The following is a 26,531-nucleotide window of genomic DNA, read 5'->3' on the forward strand; positions in this document are numbered from 1 at the left end:
ATACGGAAGAGGAAAATATATTTTGCTTAGTACTCTGAACAAGCCCCAGCCTTAAACTCTTTGGCCTGCTCTAACACTCAATCTGAACTCACACACAACTGTACTTTCTTTAAGGATCTCTATTGCCAGACTAAGCCATCTCCCACATTAAGACAGCCAAGCTTAACTCCTCTAAATACATTACAGCGGTGGTCCCCAACCCTGTTCTGGGGGCCCGCCAGCCAGTCAGGTTTTCAGGATATCCACAATGAATATGCATATGAGAAAATTTGCATGCACTGCTCCATAACATGCAAATTCTCATGCACATTCATTGTGGCTATCCTGAAAACCTGATTGGCTGGTGGGCCCCCAGGACAGGGTTGGGGACCATTGCATTAGAGAGGTGACTCTTATGCCAGTTACTGAAGAGGGCTTGCTAAAACTCTGCCACCTTGCCCATCCAAGCAAGTGAAGCTGGCAGGTGCAGCCTCATAACCTGGGCATCCAAACTTCTAAACTTGCTACCTGTAGATCTGAAAACAGGCCACCCTGGCTACAGCCACCCCTGAAAACTACCCCCAGTGTCTAATTTCCAGTTCCACAGCAATTAGAACAAACAGTGGAAACTCAAGTCAATGAATGGCTGACAAAGTGAGAGTGGCTAGACCTTTCCCAATAGAGATTCAGACAAGGTCACAGAGCAGACAGTCCTTGTTGCCCTGAGTGATCTTCTCCACGAGTTAGATAGAAACCATGCTGTGGATCTAGTGATTGCCCACAATCATGCCTTACAGAAGTCAGCGTAAGTAGCAAGGTCCTGACTTGGTTTAACTCCTTTCTATTTGATGGACAACAATCTATACATTTCATTGATTACCTCATCAGCAGCCCGGACATTGACCTGTGAAGATCCCAGCGCCTGTCACTGGCACATTTCAACCTCTACCTTAGACCACTATCACAGCTGCTCTGAACTATTGCTATAAAAGCCTACAGCGATGAGGATGATGTCTAGTAGTTCATACTAATCAATAGACCGGGATAGATTAACTGCTTTAAAAAAAAAAAAAAAAAAGTGCATACCTCAGCTATCCATGAATGAATAATAAATAAAATACCTCTGAATCCCACTAAAAGATTCTCCAGCTACAAACGACAGGGCCCTGATTTGAAATCCCATTTGAGACGTGAGTTCCCATTATAAAACAAAGCTAAAAAGCCTGTCTTGCTAGAATCAGAACGAGCCATCCTCCCCCAAATCCAAGCAACAGTAAAAAGAGCTGCCTCTTTCAATTACATAACATAGGAAGACACCATCCTCTCCCCAAGATGACAAACCTAATCGCAATAATGCATGGCATAGGAGCCCCACAGCTGGATTACTGTAAGACCAAGTAAGAATAACAGATAAGGCCCTGCACCAACACCAGCCAATATAAAACGCTTGATGGAGGGATGCAAGCCATATGACCATGTCATGCCTGTCCTACATAAAACTACGCTGGGCATCAGTCCCCTACAGAATCAAATTAAAAATCCTGATGCCAATATTCAAAGCTTTAAAAAGATATTGACCTATTTACTTGAAAGGAAGACTGTGCTGCACGCCTTCCAGCCCACTAAGATCCTCATTGGGAGTTTCCATACCCATCAAAGATCCTTCTCAGGGGGCTGCACCTACCCTATAGCACTCCCTCCCAGAATAACCCTGCCAAATGCATGCCTACTTGCACTTCAGGAAGCAAGTAAAAGCCAGACCTTTAATGTTAAACCCGTAACTTCCTGCTTCCACCACATGCATTAGCATTAAGCTGACTGCTCCAACTACCTGTTGCCATTATGAGATCCTTGCTGCTACAACCTAGCGTTTTGCTGAGGTGGTTTGTTGATGTCCGGTTTAGTCCTTTTATTGTCCCTTTCCTTAAGCCAAATGGTTAAGCTGTTACTGACCTCCGACTGTTTGCTGCCATTTTATTATGCAATAAGCAATTCAAAAAGGCAACTAATAAAGCCAAATACCTTAACTATGGTATTTTTTTGAACCTGCAGAACTAAGTAATTTTTCATTTTTTTTATTTCAATGTTATAAACATTGGGTTGTAGATGGGCCACAAACATGGACCTCCACAAATAAGCCACTGGTTGAGTAACCTGTGAATTAAATCTGTGTAAAGGCAAACAGTGGAACACAGAGTTTTTAAAATGGAAGAGACTGCCGTCATATGTTGGAAGTACTGTAACAGTGAAAGGAGGCCGGATCCAACCAGAATGGCGCAGATTCCCTGGGCAGGCCCGGTTGGCAGTTAGCCCAGCCTGCATCAGCACTGTCCGTTCACATTGGAAATGCCTTTGGCTGCTGTCCTTCTGCGAGGACCGTTTCTGGTTCAGGGAAGGGGGGATGCTGGCAGCTGAATTAGTTAGTTAGTTAGCAAGGTGAGGATGGATGGGGCTGTTCCTTAGTGCATCCTATGCCACAATGAAGGGCTTGGGTTATATGAGATTTTTTTTCTGTTTGTCTGCAGCGAGCCCCCAGCATGAAACCAAGCAATTGTTGTTGTGTTTTCTGCATTTTTGTTTACAGAAAAAGGACTACATGAGTAACCCTCTCTTTATTTGATTGATTTATATTCCCTTGGTCAGGCCCTTCAAAGCGGATTGCATACAGCTACTGTAGGTATTTCCCAGGCCCCAGAGGGCGCACAATCTGTTTTGTTTTGTACCTGAGGCAATGGAGGGTGAAGTGAGTTGCCCAAGGTCACGCAGGAACGGCAGTGGGATTTGAACCCTGGTTCGTAGCCCACAGAGCCAACCACTAGACCACCACCACTCAAGGAATCTGACTCTGCTCCTTATATTGCAATGCACGGATGTGTCAAAAATGCTACCACTGTCATAGTGCCAGAGTACGGTACTGGCACCCGCTGCCTTCTCGGAATAAACAAACAAGTACCTGTGCCCTAACAGCTCACCATGTTTAGAGAAACCCTTCCGTAGTAGTAGTGGCTTAAGTAAATGATTCCCACGTTGCCAGCCAGTCTGCTATTCTCATGGCAGCGATGGAGGCTCCCTTCCCTTTTCTCTCAGTACCATGCTTGGCTGGCAGTAGTGCAACACCCAGATCATTTTCAGCTTGTTTCTTTATAATACCCAGGATTAAACAGGAAAAATTTAAAGGGGTTTGGCAATAGCTTAGTAATTTAAAGTATTTCTTCTCTCCTCCCCCACCTTTAAAAAAAAAAAAAAACCAAAAAAAAAAACCCCAAAACCAACTCTGGAGCAATATCTTTTTAAAAATATGAACATTTCTGGGAACCAAGTTCTATTTAAAGCTGCCTCATTACTAGTTGATCGTTCCCTGTTGTAATCTGGTTATTGATTGCAGGAAAATGAACAGTTTGCTGTTCTCTCTCTCTCTCTTCATCCATCCTAGGCCCGGCATAGAGAAATAGATGCAAACGAAATGCACTGTGAGCTCCCCTCCCTCCTCCAACATCAATATCAAAACAGAAGACAGAGAAAGGTCCACCCACAGCAGAATCTTTTCAATGACCGCATGTCTGTCTTCACTGGCTGTTTACAAACGCATGCTTTTTTTGTGGGGTGGGAAAGGCCTCGTAAAACGTCAGAGGTAGTCAATCCCCGAAGAAATTTCGCTGTAGCAATGTGCTTGCTGCTTCGTTTAAGATGCATACAAGACAATCAACTACTTAACATTGCCGCAAGAGGTGACTTTCAATGACGCTTCTGTGTCCAGTCGTCTACTGATGGCTTTATATGCACTGTATTATTCGTACTGCATTGCTCGATTGTTTAGTAAACATGTTTGACTGACTTCCTTCCTTCCCCTGTTGCATAACTAAATCCATTTCTCCCACTACCAGTCAGAAAACAGTTTGGAGTGGAGTTTCACGTTGTCAACACATCCTATCCTGTCTGCCAAACGTTGGGTTCTCATTCATGAAAAAAGCCTTTCGAGCAAACTAAGATGGTAACTTTTAAACAGGCGCACCAAGGCCTGCATTTTCCAGCTCGTGTCCAGCGAGGCGCGCATGTTATAAAATAGCCTGGACACGCGTCCATGTCTGCACCCTTTTAAATGGAAACGCGCAGGTGCATGCAAATGTCGCTTCTACCGCCTAAGTGGGGGAATTTTATAAGGGACACGTGCCGATGCTATTTGCTTTTATTGCAGATAACCCAATTAAGCAAGAGGACTGACAAACACCCCTGATTTAATAGCCACCCTTCCCAGTTAGCCCCGACCCTTAAAACCTATATTATATATATAGATATTTTATTATTCCTTACAGGCCAGCCATAGAAGTAATAAAATTATGTGGCAGGGGATCCCAGCCCGCACGTATATGCATAATTATTTATGCGCTTAACTCTTGGCCTGACACCCGTGCACCCTTCCCCTTTCTTACAATCTTCACTTGCGTGCGCAGCAGGAGATACGCACGTCCACGTGGCGCGCCGGCCCAACTTGTGTGCGTAACTCACGGTTTTGGCGCACGCAGGCCTTTTAAAATTCGCCTTTAAGAGTATATGCCTACAGGCAGCGGTATCCTAGAGGGTGGACTGGTTGTGTAGTCCATAGTTCCAGTACCAACCTATTTATTGAAGAGGACAGCCTTTAACAATGATTGCAATTGGATTTTGTACTCTTGCCGGTACAATTACTGATGAAAGATAATCCTCTGTGATAACAGCTTTTCGAGAACATGCCTTTTGAAATGATGCTTAGGGCTTGTCCCATGAATAAAGAAATAACAACATTTAATAAAAATGAAGGTAGAAGGTGTAGCTGGTTGTTCAGGTTTAAAGGGGGTGTACCTACACCATTACTGGCTCCTTTTCCCCCCCCACAGCGTATTAGGCTACTAGAATGAGGAGAGTCCATTAGTACCAGGCAAGGGCCGTTTCATTTCTTACAGCGAGAGCTCCTTATGTTGACTAACCCATAGTTTTTCTTCTGAGAATTAGTTTATATCTGGTAAATGCTGCTGCTCTGTAATTAACTGATTTTCCAAACAAGGGTGATAACGGTGATAGGATCCATCCCTGGGGCAGAATTCCAATAGCTGGGATAGGCAAGTGGCTAGGGGCAGCCAACTTGCCACCAAAAGTCTGTCTTGGCATCAGAACCAGCCCTCCTAAGGACACACGCGGGCAGCCCTATTTTTTTTTTTGTAATGAACAATGTGGAGGAGACACTCCTCCTCCTCCCCCCCCCCCCAAGCCCTGCTCCAAAGTGTGAGTTCAGGATTTTGGAGGGGAAGTTACCCTATCCCTCTGGCCCGATGCCTGGGGGGGGGGGGGGGGCAGGTGGAGGGTTAAATCCACCTCTTTCCATTGCAAAGGTGACATAAGGGAAGAACCTCCACTGCTGCCAGCTGGAATCCTGGTGTAGATGGGTGGCTGGTCCCTTGTAAGGTTGAGAGATTCTGTCCATCAACTGGTCCTTCCTATCATGGGGAATTTAATTTATGGGACGGGGGTATTCATAGCAGAAAAATGCTTTAAGTTCTCCACCTCAACCAAAAAAAAAATATCCTTTTTCAGATCTTTCTCTGTCCCTACTGAACCAAGTCAAATGCATGGAAGCACAAAAATCTTGCTATGACAGACTTGGGCTCTGGGCTGCATCACAATCCCAACCCAAAGAAAATAGGTCCTGATTTTTCTTTTATAGAACAAGTGAAGCCTTAAGGAAATAGGATGGAGCTTTTCAGCATTATTCAGTTCCTCAGCCTTTTACAGTACTTAGTTCAAGCGAGAAACCATCCACTCCTTGCTTGGTCTCAGAATTGTGTGGCTATTTTTAAATACTCTAATTAATAAAGGACTGCATGAAGCAGTAAAAGACATTTCTCGTATTCTGAGCAAGTGTATGCTCCGGTATTTCTGGGCAATAGCCCTAACTAAATCGCATATAGGGAGACGGTAAAGTCTCAAGTTAGTACAATAGGATGCGACCATAGTGGCTGAGAAGCAGGCTCAGGTACAAGCTTAGCTTGTGAGCCCTCTCCGGACCGGGCCATATCTCCAGTAGCTGAATGTAATTGCTTTGAAGTGGCTGACCAGTCCCCAAAAGCTGAAATATAAAATTAAAAAAAAGGTACTAGCCCATACTTTGTCATTGGTTTTATCCAATCCTCCAGAAACTAGAAACTCAACAGCAAAGGAATTCATCATTATTCTAATACAATAACAGACCTAGTATTTAACATCCATGGTACTATTACTTAACTATTTCAGCTACGCTGTACAGTAAACCACTTATCACCACAGATGTGAATTTTTTTTTTAATCCAAAACAATGACTTTCACATCCTAAATTGTCTTAATATAGACCATGCTTGCAATCAGCAAGGGAAAGTAGTTTAACAAATCCTAGAAAGTGCTGGATTCTTAAAATCATTATGTCATACGCACCCTGTAAAATACACCATGTATGTATTTTAGTCCCACATCATCGCTCACAGACGTCACAAACCTTTTCTGCTTGGTGGAGAGCCGGTACACACACACACGGACCTTGTTTAAGCATGCACACTAAGTGACATGCAACAGTAAAAGTTTTGGTTTTTGGTGCATGAAGTAGATTCCTGTAGCCTTTTACAGGAAATCTTCATCGGGGCTGCTTTAAGTCCCTTTCACTGTGGTTCTATCCAATGGACAGGGGTTTGTTTTTTGAGAAGATGTACAGGGCAGGGGTCCATGCGCTCGCTACATGATGCTGCACTGTGTGGCCCCACAGCAATCTCTAATAATGGCTATTCCTGCCTTAGTGATGGAGGGTTTGGTTGGTGGAAGATCGGCTGCCTTTCCAGAGGGAGTACCTGTGATGATTAAAACACTGCACAGTTAATACAGTACTAGAAAAGAAAAAACAAAACAAAAAACACAGTTCACCTAAAACTATATACACATTCATTTTACTCTAAGCCCACTATGGCAATTAGAATTCTAAACATTAAATGAAGTCTATACATTAACGTTTTACGTTCTGATGCAGTAGAAGCCCATTCCATGTTTTAAGTTTGAGCCAATGAATTCTCTGGTGTGGGTCTGACCTCTAGAATACCTGATCAGAAGGAAGTAGCGATTGCAACTGCCTCACTGATACTAAAAATGGCCATCCATTTATTTTCAGTACTTCATTTTGTGAAATGCATCCTAAATATGTAAATTTAGATGTGGCACTGTCGTGTGATAACTTTCACTCCAGCACAGCCATTGGTTCCTTGGCAGGGCTTTTCTTAGGAGCTGAACTTGGCTCGATGACAGTACAATGCAACATGGCACATGCACCCAGTGCTAGAGCAGAGGATTCTCCCTACAGCTTGGTTTGTGGAACGAGTTTCCTCATGTGGAAGGATCCAACAGACATAGCATGAGGGTGCTTTTCCACAATTCTAATAATCATACTATTAAAAACTATACTTTAAAATAAGTCATTTCATAATTTTCAAGTACCTCTTGTGGTATAATTTGTGCAGCTCTAGGGCAGGCAAAACCATTCTGCTTGTCTTGTAATCCTCTTACCTAAATTCAAGCACTGTGCAGCTCCTATAAAGTAGTCCCAGGAGTACATGCTAACTGTCAAAATTCTGTTAATTAGGCTAGCTTTTTGACTCTGCTCTTCCATGCAGAACAGATATAAATGAGGTCAGATGCATGTTGGCTCTATGAATAGGCAAAGAATTGCCTGCACTCCTACAGTTTTAGAACTGTAGACTGGCCTGACAAAGATCTAACATGTGGATACACAAAGTACAAAAGTCCATGCCCACCAAGAGCTGAAGACAGTATGGGCCTTATGGAAATGGATTATACACAGAGAGGTTTTATTACAGTTCTTCAAGTATCTGTAACAGCACCAATGGATCAAATACTCAAAGTGCTGAACGGCCAAAATCAGTGTTCATCCTTATGAGGACCATCATTCAACAAGTAGAAGGAATGAATGAGAATCTACCAGTACACGAAGGGAAAGATGCACCAGAATTTGTGAAACAAGGGGAAAAAACCCCCCAAAACACTCTTTTAAAGAACCAAACCAGCGAACACGGAAAAATAATAGGTAAAAATCACAAATACAGAGGAATAAGCAGACAGTTACTTCTGCAACCCCAAGTGGATCAACCTCTGGACAAAGGAGAGGTGAATTTAAACCTAACAATGAGAGATTGATAATTGTTGCACAGGACTTTGGGTCACACCAGTTTGGGGGAAAAACCAAAATAAATGCAGATTCTGTAAAACAGAACTGGAAACAGTTAAGGGCTGGTTAATGGGCGAGGCCTGTATACAGGTGGCATGATTCACACACTGGAAACTGTGTAAACATAGTAACATCACTGTACCAGAGAATGAAACGGTGAGCACCTGAGACATTCCTATTGCAAAAAAAAAGTGAATGTGGTGTTACAGGAGACCACTCCAAGGACAGAATTGCTAACAGAAGTGTCTGTACCAAGAGACTTCCAGATGCACCTTGACATGTTGTCTCTACATATTACACCTTCTGACGTCCAGAAAGGAGTTCTTTTTGGCACAGTTGCAGTATGGAAGTGAGCATTAGTTGTAAATTTGAGAGACTGAGATGATACTCAAATTGCCCCGGCTCACGAGTGGGGGTCATTTTGTGTCAGAGAGTGTGCAAAACAAACCCGCTTGGAGACACTACAACTCTGCCACCCCCCACTCCCCAGAAAATTGCCATCGCTCAGCTCATTTCTTTTTTTCTCCAAAGATTACAGCAAATTCCCATCCTGACACACAAAAGAGATTCTTTAGGGGAAAAAAAAAGCCTTGTCTACAAAAAACTAAGACTAGATCAGCCTGTCCTTTAAAACCACCCGACTATAATGAACTTTTATTTCATTTGGAAGATACTGACCCAGATATAAAAGTTATTTTAGTCCAGTAACTTGGTGTTCAAATTACTGCACATTATAAATGCACAATGTAGTAGGGAAAAAAAAAAAAGCCAACAACTTACAGGTAGGAGGAGTCTTGGATACTTTGCTTAAGGGTTTTAACTTAATACGCAGGAAGTCTGACGTTTCTTTGTCTTCTTCTTGCTCTCTGTTAACACAAAACCAAAAAGATATAATCTGCTTTGTTTCGGGTTTGCAAAACAGACTAAGATTTTCTATCGTGAGACATCGTAATTTTAAGGGCTCTCTCAGGCTTAGCTCGCCTTCTTCCACACCTGGTCTCCTCGTCCAGTCGGACCCTGCCCCTTGTGATGGGCACAGGCTCCAAAGCAGAGGTGCCGTGGGCGTTGACTTGGTGACCACAAGAGGTGGTTCTCCCAGTGTGACCTCACCCTCTTCCCTCCCTCTGCCGTTACAGTGATGAGCCCTGCTGGGCTCCCTTCAGAACCTAGTAACATACAATCTCTATCCTCCACCCACAGGCATCATCACTGCTCAGTGGTTGGGACTGCCTCACCACTCTGGAGCTATAAGAAATTACAGCCTTGAAGGCTGATGTCAAAGGATCCAAACAAGAGAGGATTCTGCGGCACAGGCTTTTTATCCTTTCCGATATCACCTAATCGTAGGAATACCTGGGAAAACTGTGTACTGTATTGTTGTTTGGTGCTGTAAATCCCATGTTTTACCTGCCTTGGACACCAGTGTGTTGATCTGAGTTAAATTATCACGTGGTACAACCGTGCATCATTTTAGCCAAGTCGATTGAAAAAGCATTGGCCAGGAAGTAAAAGGTCTGTATAGTGCATGGCCCAATATATCTTCGAGCGTCTCGGTGATTGAAGTATTGACAGACAGCATTGTAGCGCAGTAAATGATAGGAGCTAAAAACCCAAAAAGGTCCATTGCGTCTGTCCAGCAAAGTGTTTAGAGCTATAACTGCTACTAGGTGCAGGTTACTCCCATGAAGAAAAAAAAAAAAAAAAAGTTACACAAATTACCACAGCTCATCAGCTCCTTCCTCCAGCTACTAGAGATCCTCTGATTATCCCCAGCCTCTCGAATGCCGGTATCATTCTTGTCCTCATCACCTCTTCCAGGAGGGCAGCTTAGGGATTTGCACACGACTCTTACTACTGAATCACAGTCAAATAGCACATTGCAAACAAATAGCAAAAGTCCTATGTTGCGGAACGTTGAGAACGTATCACGACGATTTTACCAAGAAAATGGACTTTTATCCTGAATTGCCATGGGTGACCAAAAACCTTGGACATCTGGGTTTCAGTGCAAAGAATAAAGGCCTGGCAGACCACCTTTGCACTTTTTTTCATCCTCTATATCCTTCCTGGGCCTCAGCCTTGCGGCTGAAACAGGAGGGATTCCTGAAAGCTGGATATTCTAGGCATTAAATATTATATTAAAAAAAAAGTCATCCCTTAACCAACGAAAACAGTTATATTCCAAAAACGTTGATCTCTAATTTATATGTAATTCAATATTCAGAGAGACACATTTTAAACATTTCTTACTTTATGTTTTATATATAAATTGGACCTTCATAACACCCCCCTCTGAAATTCGACTAAAGGGGAAGTATTAGCCTTTTTAAAAATTTAATTTAAAAAAAAAGTCTCTCCAAAAAAAATTGAAAAATCCCAAAATTAAGGGCATTAGGACCAATGATTAAAGATGACCCTGAAGCGGGGCTCTATATCCGCAGGGTGTTATGAAGGTCCGATTTATCTATAAAACAAAAGGAAGAAATGTTTAAAATGCATCTCTCTGACTATTGAATTACATAAAATGGGAGATGAATGTTTTTGGAATATATTCTAGGCCTCCACCATCCTTTGTGAAAAATGTTTCCTAATGTTGTTCATGATTCTACTTGGGTGGAGCTTCATATCATGACCCATTGTTCTACAGCATTGACAAAAGGCTCGATTCCTGTCTATTATTAAAAGGCCGTATCCTATCCTCCCTGTCTCTGTTTGCCTCCAGGGGATGCATGTTTAGTTCCTCAAGTCTCATCTTATGTGCCTTTTGGTGCAGACCCCCACATCATTTTTGTTGCCTTTTCTCTGACCGCTTCTAACATCTCTAGGGTTCTGCATTTGCTATAAACAAATGAAGAAAATGCAATGAATGACACCATTTTCAGTTCATACAACCAAACATTTCTCCTCGGTCTGAAAGATGCAAAACTATGGGTTATGTTCACATTCCCACATTGTTATTTAAAAAAAAAAAAAAAAGTCTGCGGTGGGACCAGGCCCCGTCCCTGGGGCCCATCACGAGGCAGGGTCCTGTCGCTGAAGCCTGGGTCCAATGCTGGCAGAAGCGCCCGGGTCTGGCTCAAGGCCAGGTTTAGTGGAAGGACGTACCTCAGTGATGTCACTGCACGTCACTAGTGATGTCACTGGGGCGCCTCCCTCCCCACCAGCTGGCTCCATAGTAGTGTATGGCCATCGGAATATATGGCCACACACCAGGATGGTGCTGACCGGTTGGGAGAAAGGCGCCTCAGCAATGTCACTAAAGCAGGTCCTAGCGCCAGACAGCGTCCTCTGTCTTCAACAGATTTTGAAGCCAATGGGGAAGGCCCTATTAACTTCAATGTAAAAGAAAAATCGGGCTGGGGCCTGAGGCTGGGTCCCGTCGCCTGGCCCGAACAGATCCCCATTTCTGAGGCGCAGGCTGAGGCCTGGGCCCAACACGGAGTCCCGTTGCTGGGGCGTGAGCCTGAGCTGAGGCCCAGTCCCTTCTGCAGGTTCTAATCCGTACGTTTTTAAAAAGAGAACCTGCCACTCCCTTCCAACTCTCTCTCTCTCTCTCTCCATTTTCTGCTGCCTTCCAAAGTCACTCTCGCTCCTCGTGCAGAGCTTGGGGTGCAAGCCAAATGAAACGGGAGGGTTTAAAGCCCTCTTAGCTTTCCCCTCGTGTTCCCTTCCGGAAGCTTAAAAGCGTCAAGCGGTTCCGCTATCTCCAGAGTCCGCAATCGTCAGTCACTCCGAGCAGAAGTGCTCCCCTGCTGCCGGGGGGGGGGGGGGGGGGGAAGTCCAAGCTGTTAGGGGCGGTGGATCATTTCTTACGCCACAGGAGTGTGGGACGTGGGCGTGCACAAACGTTACCCAAATCGCTACTTATATATGAAACATTTCTCTACCTACAGTAGTAGGGGAGGGAAAAAAAAAAAAGGACCATCTTCTTCTTCCTGGAGCGGACCCTTCCTGAAGGTGCGATTCTGTCGGGCCAGCCTCTGCAACCTGTTTTGGAAGTTCACTGCCTTACCAGCTTTGATGTCCTTATGCTTCTGAAGGCTGTCAAAGGCTCCTTCATGTTGCGGAAGCAGGCCTAGCTCCTTCCCTCCACAGAAAGCATGCCGAGATGCCGATCCGCTGCTAGCTCTGCCTAGGAAGCAGCGCCAGTTTAAATCGTCGAAGTCTCATGCCTGTACCAACCAGAAAGGGCCCTCTGCTTGGCTTCTCTCCTTACAGCATCAGAAGCCCAGTTACGATCATGTAACCTCAGATCATTACAGTGGGTCCCCATCCATTTCCACATAAAACTCAAACTACATGTGCATGTCCTCTGGAGCTCCTTGTTACCTCTCCTCCCCCATTCCCCTGCATTTCTCAGCTTATCCTAGACAGAAGAGGGATAGATATTCTATGCCTCTTTACACAAAATAAGAAAAACTGCTGACTGATATGCATAAAACCACCTAGCTTGAGGGAGCGAGTATCAATTTTTAAATAACCAGAGATCTCCTTAAATAAAGACCCAGCCTCTTATTTGATGATATGTAATTAACATCTTCAGTTTATTCCCACATATAACTACCTACTTTAATTCATCTAAAATTTATTATAATGCATTTAGTGTCTTAACACCATCTCTCATTTGATTTTATGATGTGTCCTGTTTCGACTAGATTCTACGCTTAGGGGGGAGTGTACAGTGATGTACCCATCCAATGTTTGCTATATAAAGGATTAATAACTGCATGGTTGTGGGCAGACAGTCAACTATGAAGTTTACTTCATGCCTGAAACCTCAACCGGCAGCAGTTCTGCATGCGTGAGGCACGTCTCAGCTCTCTGCAGTTCGTGTGCCTAAGCAACAGAGCACGCTCTGCCTCTTCTAAAATTCTTACCTTAATCTCTCCACATCTGCATCGTCCACAAGAAAATCTCTCTTTTGCACCAGTTTCTGAATCTTCTGAATCAATTCGTCTTCTCTCTGCTTCTGCAACACTGTTTTATCCCTTTCTGTCAAAACAGAAAATGAAATGGCCTACCAACAGCTGCCACTGGGTACGCGAGTAACTTTGAATGTCCTACAGTTGCTTTACAGCCTTGTTAGAATGTCTCACCAATGAAAATGGATGTAGCCTACATTTTCTGCTATTAAATTAAAGGAGCTCACAGCACAGGCAATCTAAAGCTGGCCATGCTTAAATGCATCCCAAGGGGCTATGGTTCTAAATGAACAGCCTATAGCGACCAAATCTCAGTACCCCTTCAGGAAGCATTTCTACCCTCAAATTGAGGAGGTGTCATTTTAAAGCAGATAAGAGTAGCTGCATTTCTCAAATAATAAAAGTTACAGGGTTGTAGAGCAGTGGTTTTCAACCCAGTCCTTGGGACACAATCAGTGGGATAGCCACATGAGACAATATGCATACAGAGGAGGCAGTGCATGCAAATATCCTGAAAACCCAACTGGCTGGGGGTGTGAGCAGGACTGGGTGGAGAGCCACAGGTGTATAAAGGGGGGGGGAATCTAATTTTATGTTATTGCTCCCCCCCTTATGAAGACGAGTCTATAGCAGCTGCCTCCCTTCAAGCAGGCACAGCATGGGCAGTTGCTTTTGAGGCCTTGTCACCTCCTTAAGAACATAAGAAGTTGCCATACTGGGTCAGACCAAGGGTCCATCAAGCCCAGTATCCTGTTTCCAACAGAGGCCAATCCAGGCCATAAGAACCTGGCAACCACCCAAACATTAAATAGATCCCACGCTACTGATGCCAGTGGCTATTCTCTGAGACAACTTGATTAATAGCAGTTAATGGACTTCTCCAAACCTTTCTTAAACCCAGCTACACTAACTGCACTAACCACATCCTCTTTAGCCCTTCTTTACTCCCAGTGCACATCATGGGGATTCTTTAAAAAGAAAGAGAGAGAGTGCCACTTCTGCCCAAGCCCACCTGTCTGATACTGCGGTGATCTGGACAAGTTTTTGCTAGCAATTTGAAGGTGGCCAGCAACTTGTTTTCCTTGGGTATTGCGGCCAATTTGTGAACCAAGGTCTTCACAGGTAAAAGGTGTCAAAACAAAATCTCTTCATGGGGTGCTTTTCTGTTAATGGAAATTTGCTATTTCAAGTCTAGAAAATAAGTTTGTGCTTAAAATTATAAACTTCCATCCAGCAGATGACAAATCTTAAACTCATGAAACAACATTCCACCTACCAGGTCCCTAAATTCTATTACCCCACCAAAGATCATTTTGAGAGTTCTTAAAGCCATTAGTGATTTAAGAGTGGTACGGACTCTTCCCATGAACTCTTAAATTCAATCACTCTCTCACTTTTGCACCCTGATTTTCTGAGGAACAGATGTAAGGCAACCGTAAACTGGGTCCATGAATATATCAAACCAAACAGGTGGGTTTCAAACATGTCCCAGAGGGTCTCCCCTATGCTTTGCTAAAGCTGACAGCTTTCTAAGTACTCCTTCACCTGCTCACCGCTTGAGGCACACATTCTGCTTTCTAGCAAGCGTTTAGCCTTTGGCTCTGATTTTTGGCATCTTCCGAGACGCATGAGCATTTCAGGATTCACCTCTCCTGGTACGTGTTCATTTTCTATGGAAATGTGGCCTTAAATCCAAATTTATTTTTTTTTCATCTTGTATGAACTGAATCCCCTTTAATCCTTATTAACTCGTGGCATTTTCAGAACCTGACAGCAAAATCTGCCAAGGAAAATGCATCTAAATTTAGCTGTGGATAGCTACAAACTCGCCACCATGCACGTCTCCTTGAATTTCCTCAGCATGGTAAAACTTAAAAGCAATTTACTGCCCCCGTTTAAAATGAAGGGGGGAGAAGAGAGCTTTGCAGCAGCCCCACCTCAGTTTTCTGTGAACCAGCAACTCTCTGATTTCACAAGCCCCAGTTCTCACCCAAACAGGTCTGGTTTTCAGAATAGCCACAAATAATCATAATGATATAGCTTTGCATATATTTTTCCTAAAACTCTGTTCATTGCTTTGCTGACCCTGAACAGCGGGCCTTTTGGTATTATCCATGCTAAATCACTAATGAATATGCTATTTCATGAATGGGCCCCTAAATGTTTTAATAAATAACGTTGCAGAATAAAAGCACCAAGCCTTAAAACATGGTCAGTATTCCTTGCCCAACCATGTTTCCTCCTAAGGCCATGGATCAGCTTTTTTTTTTTTTTCCTGTGCTGGCTACATCTGGTTGATTGATTTATACCTGGGAACAGAGCATTAAAATAGAAAACAAGAAGGGCCTGGTTCAGAATGGAAGAGCCAGTGCATAGCTACTAGTCCTGGAAAATGTTGACATGGCCATTTAGAATGATTGAGTTGACCTTTTGCATATATGCATTAGGCAGATAGAGACATCTAGGTTTTGAAATGTTTACTTTGATGCTTGAACGTGAATTTCTTAGCTCCTTTGACTGCACGTGTCATTTCTTTAGTGGCCACTGAAAGCATTCCCTGCCGTGTCTTCTGAGCCTCTCAAAGCCATAATGCTTGATCAAGGCAGACTGTACCTCAAAAAAGGATTGTGCCTATAACCAAAGTGAAGAGCATCGAGCCATACAGGAAACCAATGTGCTATGAGCGAGGAACTGTAAATGGAAAAACACTTCACTGCAGGCCTCTGTTTAGGATTTAATGTTCACGACACCCACAGTTCATAGATTCTGCCTGTCTTGGACAGACTGGTTAGCTGCAGGGTACAGACTGTCAAAGGGAATTTGCAGGGCTGTCATGGAAGGTCGGTGTTGCAAGTTTATGGATCTGGTATCAAGGAGGCAATGAGGAAATGAAAACAAAAATAATGCCCAAAACTAAAACAGGAAGAGATTTGAAATGATCAACTTATTCTTCTAACACAGATGTGAACTTCAGAGTTCTCAATCTATTCCCACACCCTGCTGTTTTTAGCTATTCCAATAGCAATAATGCTGTAAACTGTTTTTGAAACCATTTTCTCTGTCAATCTAAGATCTGGGGGGGAATGCTAATGTGTTTTTAAACTTAGATTAAGGTGGACTTCTCCAGCTCCGGGTTTTTGCCATCTCCTTGAAGAGCTCAGGAAGAAATGAGAGGGGTGTGGCCTAGTGATTAGGGCAATGGGCTGAGCATTGGGAGCACAGGGTTCATATCCCACTACCCTCAGTGACCCACTTTGGCCAAACTGCCTCATCTCCCATTGCCTCAGGTGCCCACAGAGTATAAAAACTTTTTGAGAGAGCAGGGACTTGTACGTATAAGGTTAATCGTTGTAGAGCACTACCAAAAATGCTGAAATAAAACAAATGCACTAGGCTACTTATAGGACAATCAAGTATCTGGTATTCTTAAGAGTAGCACGCAAGAAGTAGCATCTGTGACGTAGGTGGTAGGCACAACTGACATGCCAGGAGCAAGCTGCTTTAGAAGCACACCAGCTCTTAAGACAATAATCTCCTGGAACGTTCAGAGGAATAAAGGAGATTTTTATAAAATTATTCTTTTGTTAAACAAACATGCCAACCGACTTTTATGCCTCTCAGTGTGAGCTCAAAAAAGGGAGAATTTTTAATAACAGAAACCATGGCTCCAGGTGTAAACAGGTTTAAAAAATATAAGAAATTAAAATACATCACCAAAAATAAAGGAGACCTAGGAATAAAACCCAACAAGAACACACGAGAATGTCAAAAGAGGCAAATTGGTGCTTTGAAGCATCTTTACTGCAAGGTACTTGTGCTGCTGCAGATCACAGCCTTACGCAGCAGGCTGAATTGTAAAAGCAAAAAAGTCGCCTTTCTCTAAATGAAGAAATGATTAAAAACAAACAATCTTATGAAAAAGTAATCCGGAAGCAGACTTAAAAAGTTAGCGTATGCAAAGACTAAGGAGCAGATGCCTTTAGACTGTGGTCGTTCAGGAAGTGCTAGACTAGGAAACATCACCCCCCTGGAAAACATGTCACCCCCCCCCCCCCCCCCCCAACCTCAGTCTTCTGCATCAGGACGCGAAAAGCATGCCCCTGAATTTCGAAGGCAACTGTTTTTCCAAATGTGTTCATAATATCTTCACTAATTCAAGCCTGTAACCAGTGTAACTGGAATATATAATCACAGAGGAAAAAAAAAATATTCTAATGCTCAAAACAGTTACCTGGGATTGCTACTGAATTCTGAAGTTCTTGTTTAAGGTCCATGATGTCCTTGCACAGCTGTATATCATCCATCCTAGGAACAGAGCAAACGCACAGAATTAAAAAAAATGTTTGGCTTTGCCTATCCTGCCAGCGAAATAAACCAGAAAAGCTGCAAAGGCGCGAGAAGATGGCCTCAGGTCCTCTCCAGACAGAAACTCAAAAATCGTGCGGATTCAGAGATGGAACAGCATACTGACAACACATTAGCATGGAGCGCTACTTCTGGCAGCTTCTTTTAGTAAAAAGGTTTTGGAAAGAAAGTGTCACGTTCCTGCATTAAGAAACAAAACAGTAAAAGCATGGGATAGACGCCTATTTTCAAATGGAAGTCAAATCATCTTTAAGTTCTGTGGCATATCTGGAAACAAGACACCCACAAACTCAAATCAACGAAAGGGCAAGCACAGAAGTTCAACAGTTATAAAAAAAAAAAATAATAATAATCCTGCTGCCTGCAACAGCAATTAGAGCAAATGATATTACTCGTTTAATCATCAGTAAGCCAAAGACATTTTATGGCACCCACGTACTTGCCTCTTTGTGACCTTCAATGTAATTCTCAAAACAAATATACTTTAGAGGAGGGGGAAAAAAAAAAAACAACAACCCAGAAGGAAGGTTTGCATGAACCTCCAGCAGCAGTGGGCTGCTGCTCATGTAATGCAGATGGGCCTCCAGCAGTCAGAGCGCACTCCCAGCACTGCTGCCCCTGCCTGGGGGCTCCGATTTCATAGGGCGCGCGCACATCTTAGCAGGCGGCCATGCACACAGCTTCCGATTTAGCAAAGGGTTCAACGCACATACATACACAGACGCGCGAGTAAAACTGTGTGCAAATCCCATGTTACTCCCCCAATGCAGAGAGGTGCAAAGGCTTAACTCGTGTTTTCTCAATGCTTGTCAGAGGTGGAGTCAGGGCACCCCCATCTAATAACTGCTCCCCCACTTCCGGGACTGCCGCTCTAACACAGCACTCCCTCTGGCAGGAGTTAGGAAAGCTCCAGCATAATATCCTTTTTTTTCCCTCTCATACACAGCATCCTCTTCTCTCTCCTACCCATTCTCTGCCCAGCACCATTATCCTCCTGCTCCTCTCTTTCCTCTGCCTATATGACGTGGAAGGGCAGAGGGGGGAAGGAGATACTAGCATGGCAGTGCCCCCCCCTCATGCATGGCGCTCTATGCACAGTTCAAAAGCTGCCCCTGGGTGAAATAAAACTTCCGGGGCTGAATCAGCGGCAGTCTGTGGAGCTATGATCACTTACGCCCTGGGGCAGTGCGCACACACCCTTCTCTCCCCTCTGCATTTCACCCCTAGCCCCCCCCCCCTGCCCCCATTCTCCATCCCATAATCTCATGCCATGCTTTCATCCCGCTTTCTCCTACTTCACAGCAGAGATGTACATTGGGAGTAGGGAGAAATCCCGCTGAGCATGAGGCTACTTTCTCCTGCCTCCCCTGGTTGGGTTGAGCAGGATTAGCTCTGCAGGAGGCAGCTCAGCAGCAGTTCAAAGGGCCTTCCTCTCCACCAGGCATCACCGGCCAGAGAAAACAAGAGCAAGGGATGGGGGGGATGGGGGGGGGGGGGGGAAGGCGGCCCAAACGCGCTACTCTTCTTGCTTGCTGACCAGTGGCCTCTCTAGACAGAATTACTGGTGAGGGGCAAGGGCAACAAGAGCCAAGCAAGCCAAAGCGACTTTTCCCACACATTCTCCACCCACAACATGGCCTCCTAAACTTTAAATTGCCTACAAAAAAACAGATATTACAGACAAAAGTTCAAGGGCCTTCTATGCAATAAAGAATCCCCTGGCCATGAAGACTGCCATTAAAATTATCTGACCTCATCATTTAACCAATTCTTCCTCATGAGTAGAGATGTGAATCTGTTCCGGTATCATGTTCGTAGAACCGCAGGAAAAACAGGCACTCAGAATCTATGCCATTCCAAAACAGCACTAAATCCCAGGACTCAGAACAGCAGCAACCCTGCCTATGAAAAAGCAGCACTGCAAATATTTTACCAGGCTCCAGAACCCCAATACACCTCCTATAGAGAAAACAGAACAAACCAGATTGCTATAGATCCCTCCCCACAATGAAACAAAACATGTCACATATGCAGAATACAGTCAGACCCTCACTTAAAATAGCATAAAAAAAAATAAAAATTAAACCGTAACAACTGAAATGGAATGAAAATGCTTTTTTTCTACCTTTTGTCTCAACATTTTATTTTTTAATCAATTGGATCCCAGTCTCTTTTCAGCTTTCCTCCTGTTGGTTTCCTAGGTCCTTTTCCAGGGTGTCCTTTCTATTTTCCATTTTTCTCTCCTTCTGTCTTTTCCCCATTTCTCATATTTAACTTTCAATTTCATCTCTTCCCCATTTCTCTTCTGTCTTCATAGCCGGATTTCACCCCTCTTCCTCCAGTTCTCATCTACCTGCCCTTCCACTCTCATCTAACTTTCCAGCCCTCCCATTCCCTCTGTTCTTACTCCTTTTCCAGCTTATTCCCCATCTTTTGCCCACTCTCTAGTCCCCATTTCCACCCCCTGCACTGATCCCCCCCCCCCCCCGAATCTACCTCCCTCTGCCTGTAACCAAACCTGGTCCAGCTCCAACTCCATTTCTGTCATTCATTCTCCCCCTGGTTTTCAGCTACTTTCTTACCCCCTACCCAGCCTCCTAGTCCCCTTTTTATTTCCTCCCCAGCTGGCCAAAGTCCATCCTTACCCCCATAGGTCCTTTCCTTTCTACCCCTCCCTACCCTCACACCCCCATCCCATGATTTGTCCCTGCTGTTCCCCAATGCAAGTCCTCACCGTCTTCAATTCTCCATTTATCCAGTCCACCACGCTCTCTGCCAGCCTCCTATCCCAAGTCCCCACTCACTCACTCACTCACTCTCCCACCCAATATCTATCCAGTCAGTCCCCATTCTTCTGCTTTCCCACCTAATCTCCTTGCATTCCTCATCTGTGTCCCTGTCCCCATGTTCACTTAATACCCACATTGAATACTATATGGGGGCTCAAGACAAAGCCAAATCTCCTCTTGAGAGCATTGTCTGTGTACTGAAATTTTCAAATGTGCCACATTATATTACATACAGGCATGTCTTGAGCCCATACGGTGTTTAGGGCGTTGCCTCTCTTCTCTTTCTTGAGAGGTACTGACAAAGATTGAGTGGTGCATGCAGACACAGTTGTGTGTCTTGTGAATGTGTGCAACTTTGATGCAAGGTTCTGCTTAGCAGCACTCTATTGCTGGAACAGTAGTTAAGAACATAAGAACCTGCCATACTGGATCAGACCAAGGGTCCATCAAGCCCAGCATCCTGTTTCCAACAGTGGCCAATCCAAGTCACAAGTGCCTGGCAAGTACCCAAATACTAAATCTATCCCATGCTAGTAATAGAAGTGGCTATTCCCTAAGTCAACTTGATTAATAGCAGTTAATGGTCTTCTCCAAGAACTTATTCAAACCTTTTTTTAAACCCAGCTACACTAACTTCATTAACACATCCTCTAGCAACAAATTCCAGAGCTTAATTGTGCATTAAGTAAAAAGAATTTTCTCTGATTAGTTTTAAATGTGCTACTTGCTAACTTCAGGGCATGCCCCAGACTTCATCATACCGCCTGTCTGTCAGAAGCAATTATGTATCTCATCCAGTGTTCTCGCCTGAGCATTTATGTTGGTGGCACCATAAGGAAGATTAGAATTCGCCTCATTGAACACCAGAATCAGTCTAACACAAACATCTACATGCGCCAATTGTCGAACATTTCATCAGACACAATCACACCTTTTTGGAGCTACGATGGACAGTATTAGAGCAGTAATGTCAGTCCATCGTGACACACCTCTCAATAAACAAGAACATTTTTGGATTTTTTTCTAAAATCAATCACCCCCTTATGGTCTTAATGAACACATCAACTTGTACACTCTGATTTTTTTAATCATCTGGAATTCATATTGGTTGGATGTTTACTGTGTTTGACATCTACAACCTTTTTTCCTCTGGTTTGTCCCTTTAAAAATGGCTGCCACCCAGGTGGCCATTCCGGTCACTGTTCATCATTATATTGCCCACAGCCTTTTGGACATCAGTCATTGAAATAACTAATGCAGTCTTTCTGGTGAGGATAGGGTGGCCATTTGAAACTTTATTTAAAATTTGACTCTGAGGATTTCAGTTTAGATTTAAGTGTTTTGTGGTCTTAGTATTTAGAGCAATTTTCTTTATTTTGGGCCCACGGTCAGTGTTAAGGTTGGCCAGCTACAGTGAAACGATTCCACCGGTGCTCTCTCCCTTAGCTACTTCTGCTGTTGCAGGGCCCCCCCTGTGTAATAGGGGGGTCAATTAAAAGGTGGATTTATTATTATTATTTACCTGGGCTGCTGGGGGCTTGCACTCGGTGAAGGTCGTCATGGCTGGCGTTGTCTACGCTGCTAAGGCTGGCAGAGGTATAGTGGATGGCTTGGGAGGTTGCCCAGAGGGCTGTCAAAGCCCAAAACAGACAAGGAGGGTCAGAGCAGCTGGTGGGCAGGGCTGCCCTGCAGTGGTTTGTTTGTTTTTTTTGGTGGGTTTTCACCATGGCCCAAATGTAAGGAGGGGCCTGTGGCAGAGAAACGGCTCACGGACGGGAAGGAAGTTGATGCCCTCTCCTGCAGCAAGGGAGGAAACCCGGGCCTGCGGGAGGTGAAACTCCTGCTGCAGCGACAAAAGCGAGCAAAGCCTCTCCTGCTGCTGCTGACACTGCTACTCGTTTCACAACTGCGGGAAGGCCGATGGTGGCAGGGGGAGCCGTGGAGAAGCTGCCGCTGCTTGACCGAAGGCCAGGCCGGGCCCAGCAGCGACATCAATGACGACATCACGAAGGGGGGGGGGGAAAGGGGGGTCGGCTCATAGCCCCACCATGGAAAGGAAAACAAAATATAGATTTGGGAGGCACAATAAGTGGATGGAGGCACCAGGCAAGCCCTCCCGTAACCACTCTGGCTAACCCAGGAAGAGGCGTGCTGGTGTTGTCACGAGGGAATAGAGTGTGAAACTGGTTCTGGGGGTGGGGGGGGGGATGGGAGCCCCCCCCAGGGCAGCTGCCTTCCCTTCCCAACCAGTCCCTCCGTCCCTGGGCTGAAGGCGGCATTGGTGGTGTGGCGCGAGGCTCCTGTACTCTGAATTTAGGTGCAGGAAACGTGCCAAGCGCGCAAAACTTTTTTTTTTTTTTTTTTTAAACGCACAATTTCGGGTCAGCTTGCTTTTATAAACTGCCGCTGCTTTAGCGTTTCATTAGCTTACTGCAGCGGGAGTCGACGCTTGCTAGCAGACTAGTAAAGAAAGAGGGGGGGGCTGAACTTCAGCGCACTTTTTTTTTTTTTTTACACTCACACTGTATAATTTTGCAGTCTAAATTAAGATTCAGAACAGCATACAAATCAAGTTCAACACCTGTAATTATATAACCTTTATTTTCTTCCCAGACTGGTGAAAGCAACAGACACTTTCTCTCCTCCCCCCTTTTCTTCTCGCTCAGCTGCAAAATGCAAAAAAAAAACAACCAGACTTTTGCAACTCTGCCATATAAAACACCCACATGTCTAGTCCAGAAGGGCACGAGGCCAATGAATATTAAAAAGTTCACTGCAGAGAAGCTTTAAAAAGGTACTTAGTCATGGTGACTCCTTTCATTAGTACCTTGCAATTTAATTAGTTTGCAAAGTATTGCTTTCCTGCAAAGAGAGAAGGCGCACACTGGTACCCAGCCTGTAGCAGCCAGCTGGATTCCTGACAGGGTACAAACACTACCACAGGGTCCCATCCATCCTCAGGAAGACGCCCATGGATTAAGAGCCATTCAGCATTAATGATTTGTTTTCACAGAACATGGTAGAGTGAAGCTGGTGGAGGGGTAGCTCTGGTCGAGCTTGCACCCAAGTTCCCTCTCACAAGTCCCTCGCCCTGCTAAACCACCACAGCTGGACATTTTTGTGACTTTCAGATACTTAAAAAGCAGGACGTTGAAATCTAATGAGATGTGGAAAAAGATGAAGAGGAGGATGCTGGTGCCATAGAAAAATCGCTGGAGATGAACAGGGCGGGTTAGAAAGATGGTTTTACTTCTGTGAGGGGAGTCATCCTCATTAGGACCTTCCAAATGCAATTTTTTGTGATTTTTTTTTTTTTTTATTTTAAGATATTACCACCACCTAAGATACAATTAACCCTCCGATTCTGCGGCTGGGGTTAGAATCTTTGGGGGTTTAGAGGGCCGGTTTCTCAATGGTTCACACCCTCGGTCCAGGGAAGGTAACAGGTTGCTTTTTCAGACCACTAAATCTAGCTGGTACGAGTTACCTTGGGGGTGCCACATGGTCTTGTTTTCTCAGCACGCCTTTTTAATTCGCATTTGATGCCTCTTTGTTTGATCGATAGATTGGTCATCTTGGAATCAATTTTAGGATATGTGCTGACAACCTGCAGCTTTCTTCCCCTGTGAAAGATTCCTTAGCTCTATAGTGTTGGACCTCAGCGCCAGCTGTCTTTCGACCATAAATTCTTGGATGGGCAACAACAACTTGCTCTTAAAATGTGTCTAAAACTGAAGTAACGCATTTCTATCCTAGGACCAGATCACCTCCTAATTTTGATAGATGTCCTATTCTATTACTGCTTAACATTTCTGTGGCGCTACACAACATACGGAGCACCGTACAAAAACACAAGAACGAGACAGTTCTCTGCTCAAGAGAGCTTACAATCTAATAAAGACAAACATACAGGGCAAGAGAAGGTAAGACATAGAAGCGGGGTCTAGGCGCTGGCTTAAGAACTGGTCTTGTGAGAAGCAAAAATCCAACATGGCCAGGCCTAAGATGGCCTCTACCAGTGAAGGTGGTGGATGCCATCTGGGTAACAGGTTTTGGCCATGCTCGAGACAGGATATGGAGGACGGTGGTAAGAAAATGGTTGCGAGATCAGGTGAAAGGAGAAGGTGAGGGTTACATGTGGGAATGTGCATGTCTACCCAACGTGGACATTTCAAGATCAATTTTGCTTTTAACCTGTTATTTACAGTGTTTTGGTTTTTTTTTTTAAGAAAAAAAAATTAAGGCTAAATGAAAATGTAGAAAAGAAATGCTTAAAGAAGCCACTGAACAGTCCCATTACAGCCGCTTGGATATAAAATAAAAGAAATCACCGTCTCTAGTGGCTGTCATTGCTGGAGGTGACCAGATGCCTCGAATTTGGGCCTTCAGTAGCTCCCTGGTCAACGTGCGTCGGCAGCCACGCTACATGACCTGCAGACTCTGCATCTGCCCCGAAGTGAATCACAAGCACAAACACCGCCATGACTCAGATAACATATGTTCTCTCGCCTTCTTTTGCTAAATGTCATCTCAGCTGAGCTCATTCTCTAATAAGTGAATATTTCAGGAAAAAAAAAATAATAAAACACATGGCCAGAGCAAGCCTCCTGAATTGCTTGGAAGATATGTAATAAGCAGAGGGAACCTCATGCACAGATTAATAATATGAATACACAGATAGACATGAACAGCATTAACACCTCCAGTACCAAACACCGCACTAAACTGAAAGCATATAAAATGAACACGGTACAACGAAGCAATATCCAGAAGTAAAAAGGCATCTTCAGCTTACTAGACACTATACTAGGCCCCGTGTACACGTACACAAAATATCTATTTATGCCCCACTATACACTGCAGTGACGTGTTTTAAGAGAGGTTTTTATTGTTGTATGGGAATGGTTGTTACAAATAAAATTACAATCAATGTATTTTATGAACTGCTCTGGCCAAATCTGTTATCTGTTGTGCAGTATACAAGAAACAATTTATCATTGCTTATTTTTATTTTATCACTCGATAAGCAAAGAAGATGTGTAATATACATTTTATAAGCTTATGATAAATTGAACCAAAATTCAAAGAAAGGAAATTTTTCTGTAACGTAGCCACAGCATCAGACACCAAAGGGTCGATTTTATAAAGTGTGCGCACTGATTTTATAAACATGCGTGCACATGCGCACCAGATTTTATAATCCACGGACGGCAGGCGCAAAGGGGGGAGGGAACTTTAGAATTTTCTGCAAGGCCACGCATTCTGGCATTCCCCAGTTCTCTACCCATACTCCCTCCCCATCCCCTAAACCCTGCTTTTTTTTTTTGTTTTGCAACTTCCTTCAGCTCCCGAGCTGAAGTAAGTTGTGCGCGGCTGCTGGTGCGCGCGTCTTCAGGACAGCGAACAATGGTGCAGCAGCATGTATGAAAAAATGTACGGCACAGAACCGACATCCCTCGTCTGCTATGATTTTTGTGGTTAAGAGAAAAAGTTGCCATCCAACAACGGGAGAGAGCTGGAAATTCTACATCAGCGCCAAACCTCTCTTGAAATCACCCACCGTGGGCATTTATTAGGCAGATGGCCCTGACTGAGATTAGCAGGAGCTCTCTGCCTGTTAGATTCTGACTGCCCCTGCACCTCTCGTGCACAGCCGAGACGCAGACCTTCCGCAAGTTAATGGAAGCATCTTTGCCACAGCAGCAAAAGGGGGTCAACCTTTCAGAGGAGCTGGAAATGAAAACGAAAGAAAGCAGAACAAATCAAGCTGGAAGCAGCGACTTAATTACCATCCCTTTTTTTTTTTTTGTCCCCTAGAAATTAATGAAGTTGCAGGGCTCCCTGCTGCGTGTTTATATTACTGGTGGGCCCCCTCGGCGAGGGTGGCCTGATGAACTGTAATCGTTCCTGGGACGACAAGCAGAGAGAAGTGGTAGTTAGTTGTACCTGGCCTAAGGCACAAAACTGAATCCGCTGAGAATGCAAGATGATGCTCTTACGCTTTGGGGGAAAGGGAAGGATTTAAGTCTCAGCACTGAGAACGCTTTCAAAGGAATTAAATCTTTTAGTGTTTTACTGGTATGGCATAACTGGGGTGTTTTGTTTTTTTAATGACAAATAAAACTGCTGCATTGGACCCAATGCAAGACTTGGAAATAGTATATGAAATTATAAAATGTTAAACAGTAAAATAAAAAAAAAAGTTATTTAAATTCTATCTCTGGGCGTGCAGTCACAGAACCT

The 26,531-nt window shown here is 44.1% G+C and overlaps 1 protein-coding gene across 1 annotated transcript in view; it reads right to left on the reverse strand.

Annotated features, from left to right (window-relative positions):
- Positions 1-273: 273 nt before the first annotated feature.
- The window catches only part of BMERB1 (bMERB domain containing 1), a 63,469-nt gene continuing 37,211 nt past the window's right edge, over positions 274-26,531 (reverse strand). Inside the window, exons 3-6 of the mRNA XM_029576931.1 lie at positions 17,366-17,439; positions 13,090-13,204; positions 8,993-9,078; positions 274-6,827 (exon numbers count right to left, since the gene is read on the reverse strand). Coding sequence (XP_029432791.1) covers positions 6,715-6,827; positions 8,993-9,078; positions 13,090-13,204; positions 17,366-17,439 — 388 coding nt within the window. The 3' untranslated portion in view covers positions 274-6,714. The remainder of the gene's footprint in view (positions 6,828-8,992; positions 9,079-13,089; positions 13,205-17,365; positions 17,440-26,531) is intronic.

This window comes from Rhinatrema bivittatum, chromosome 14, assembly GCF_901001135.1.
Source record: "Rhinatrema bivittatum chromosome 14, aRhiBiv1.1, whole genome shotgun sequence".
NCBI lineage: Eukaryota > Metazoa > Chordata > Amphibia > Gymnophiona > Rhinatrematidae > Rhinatrema > Rhinatrema bivittatum.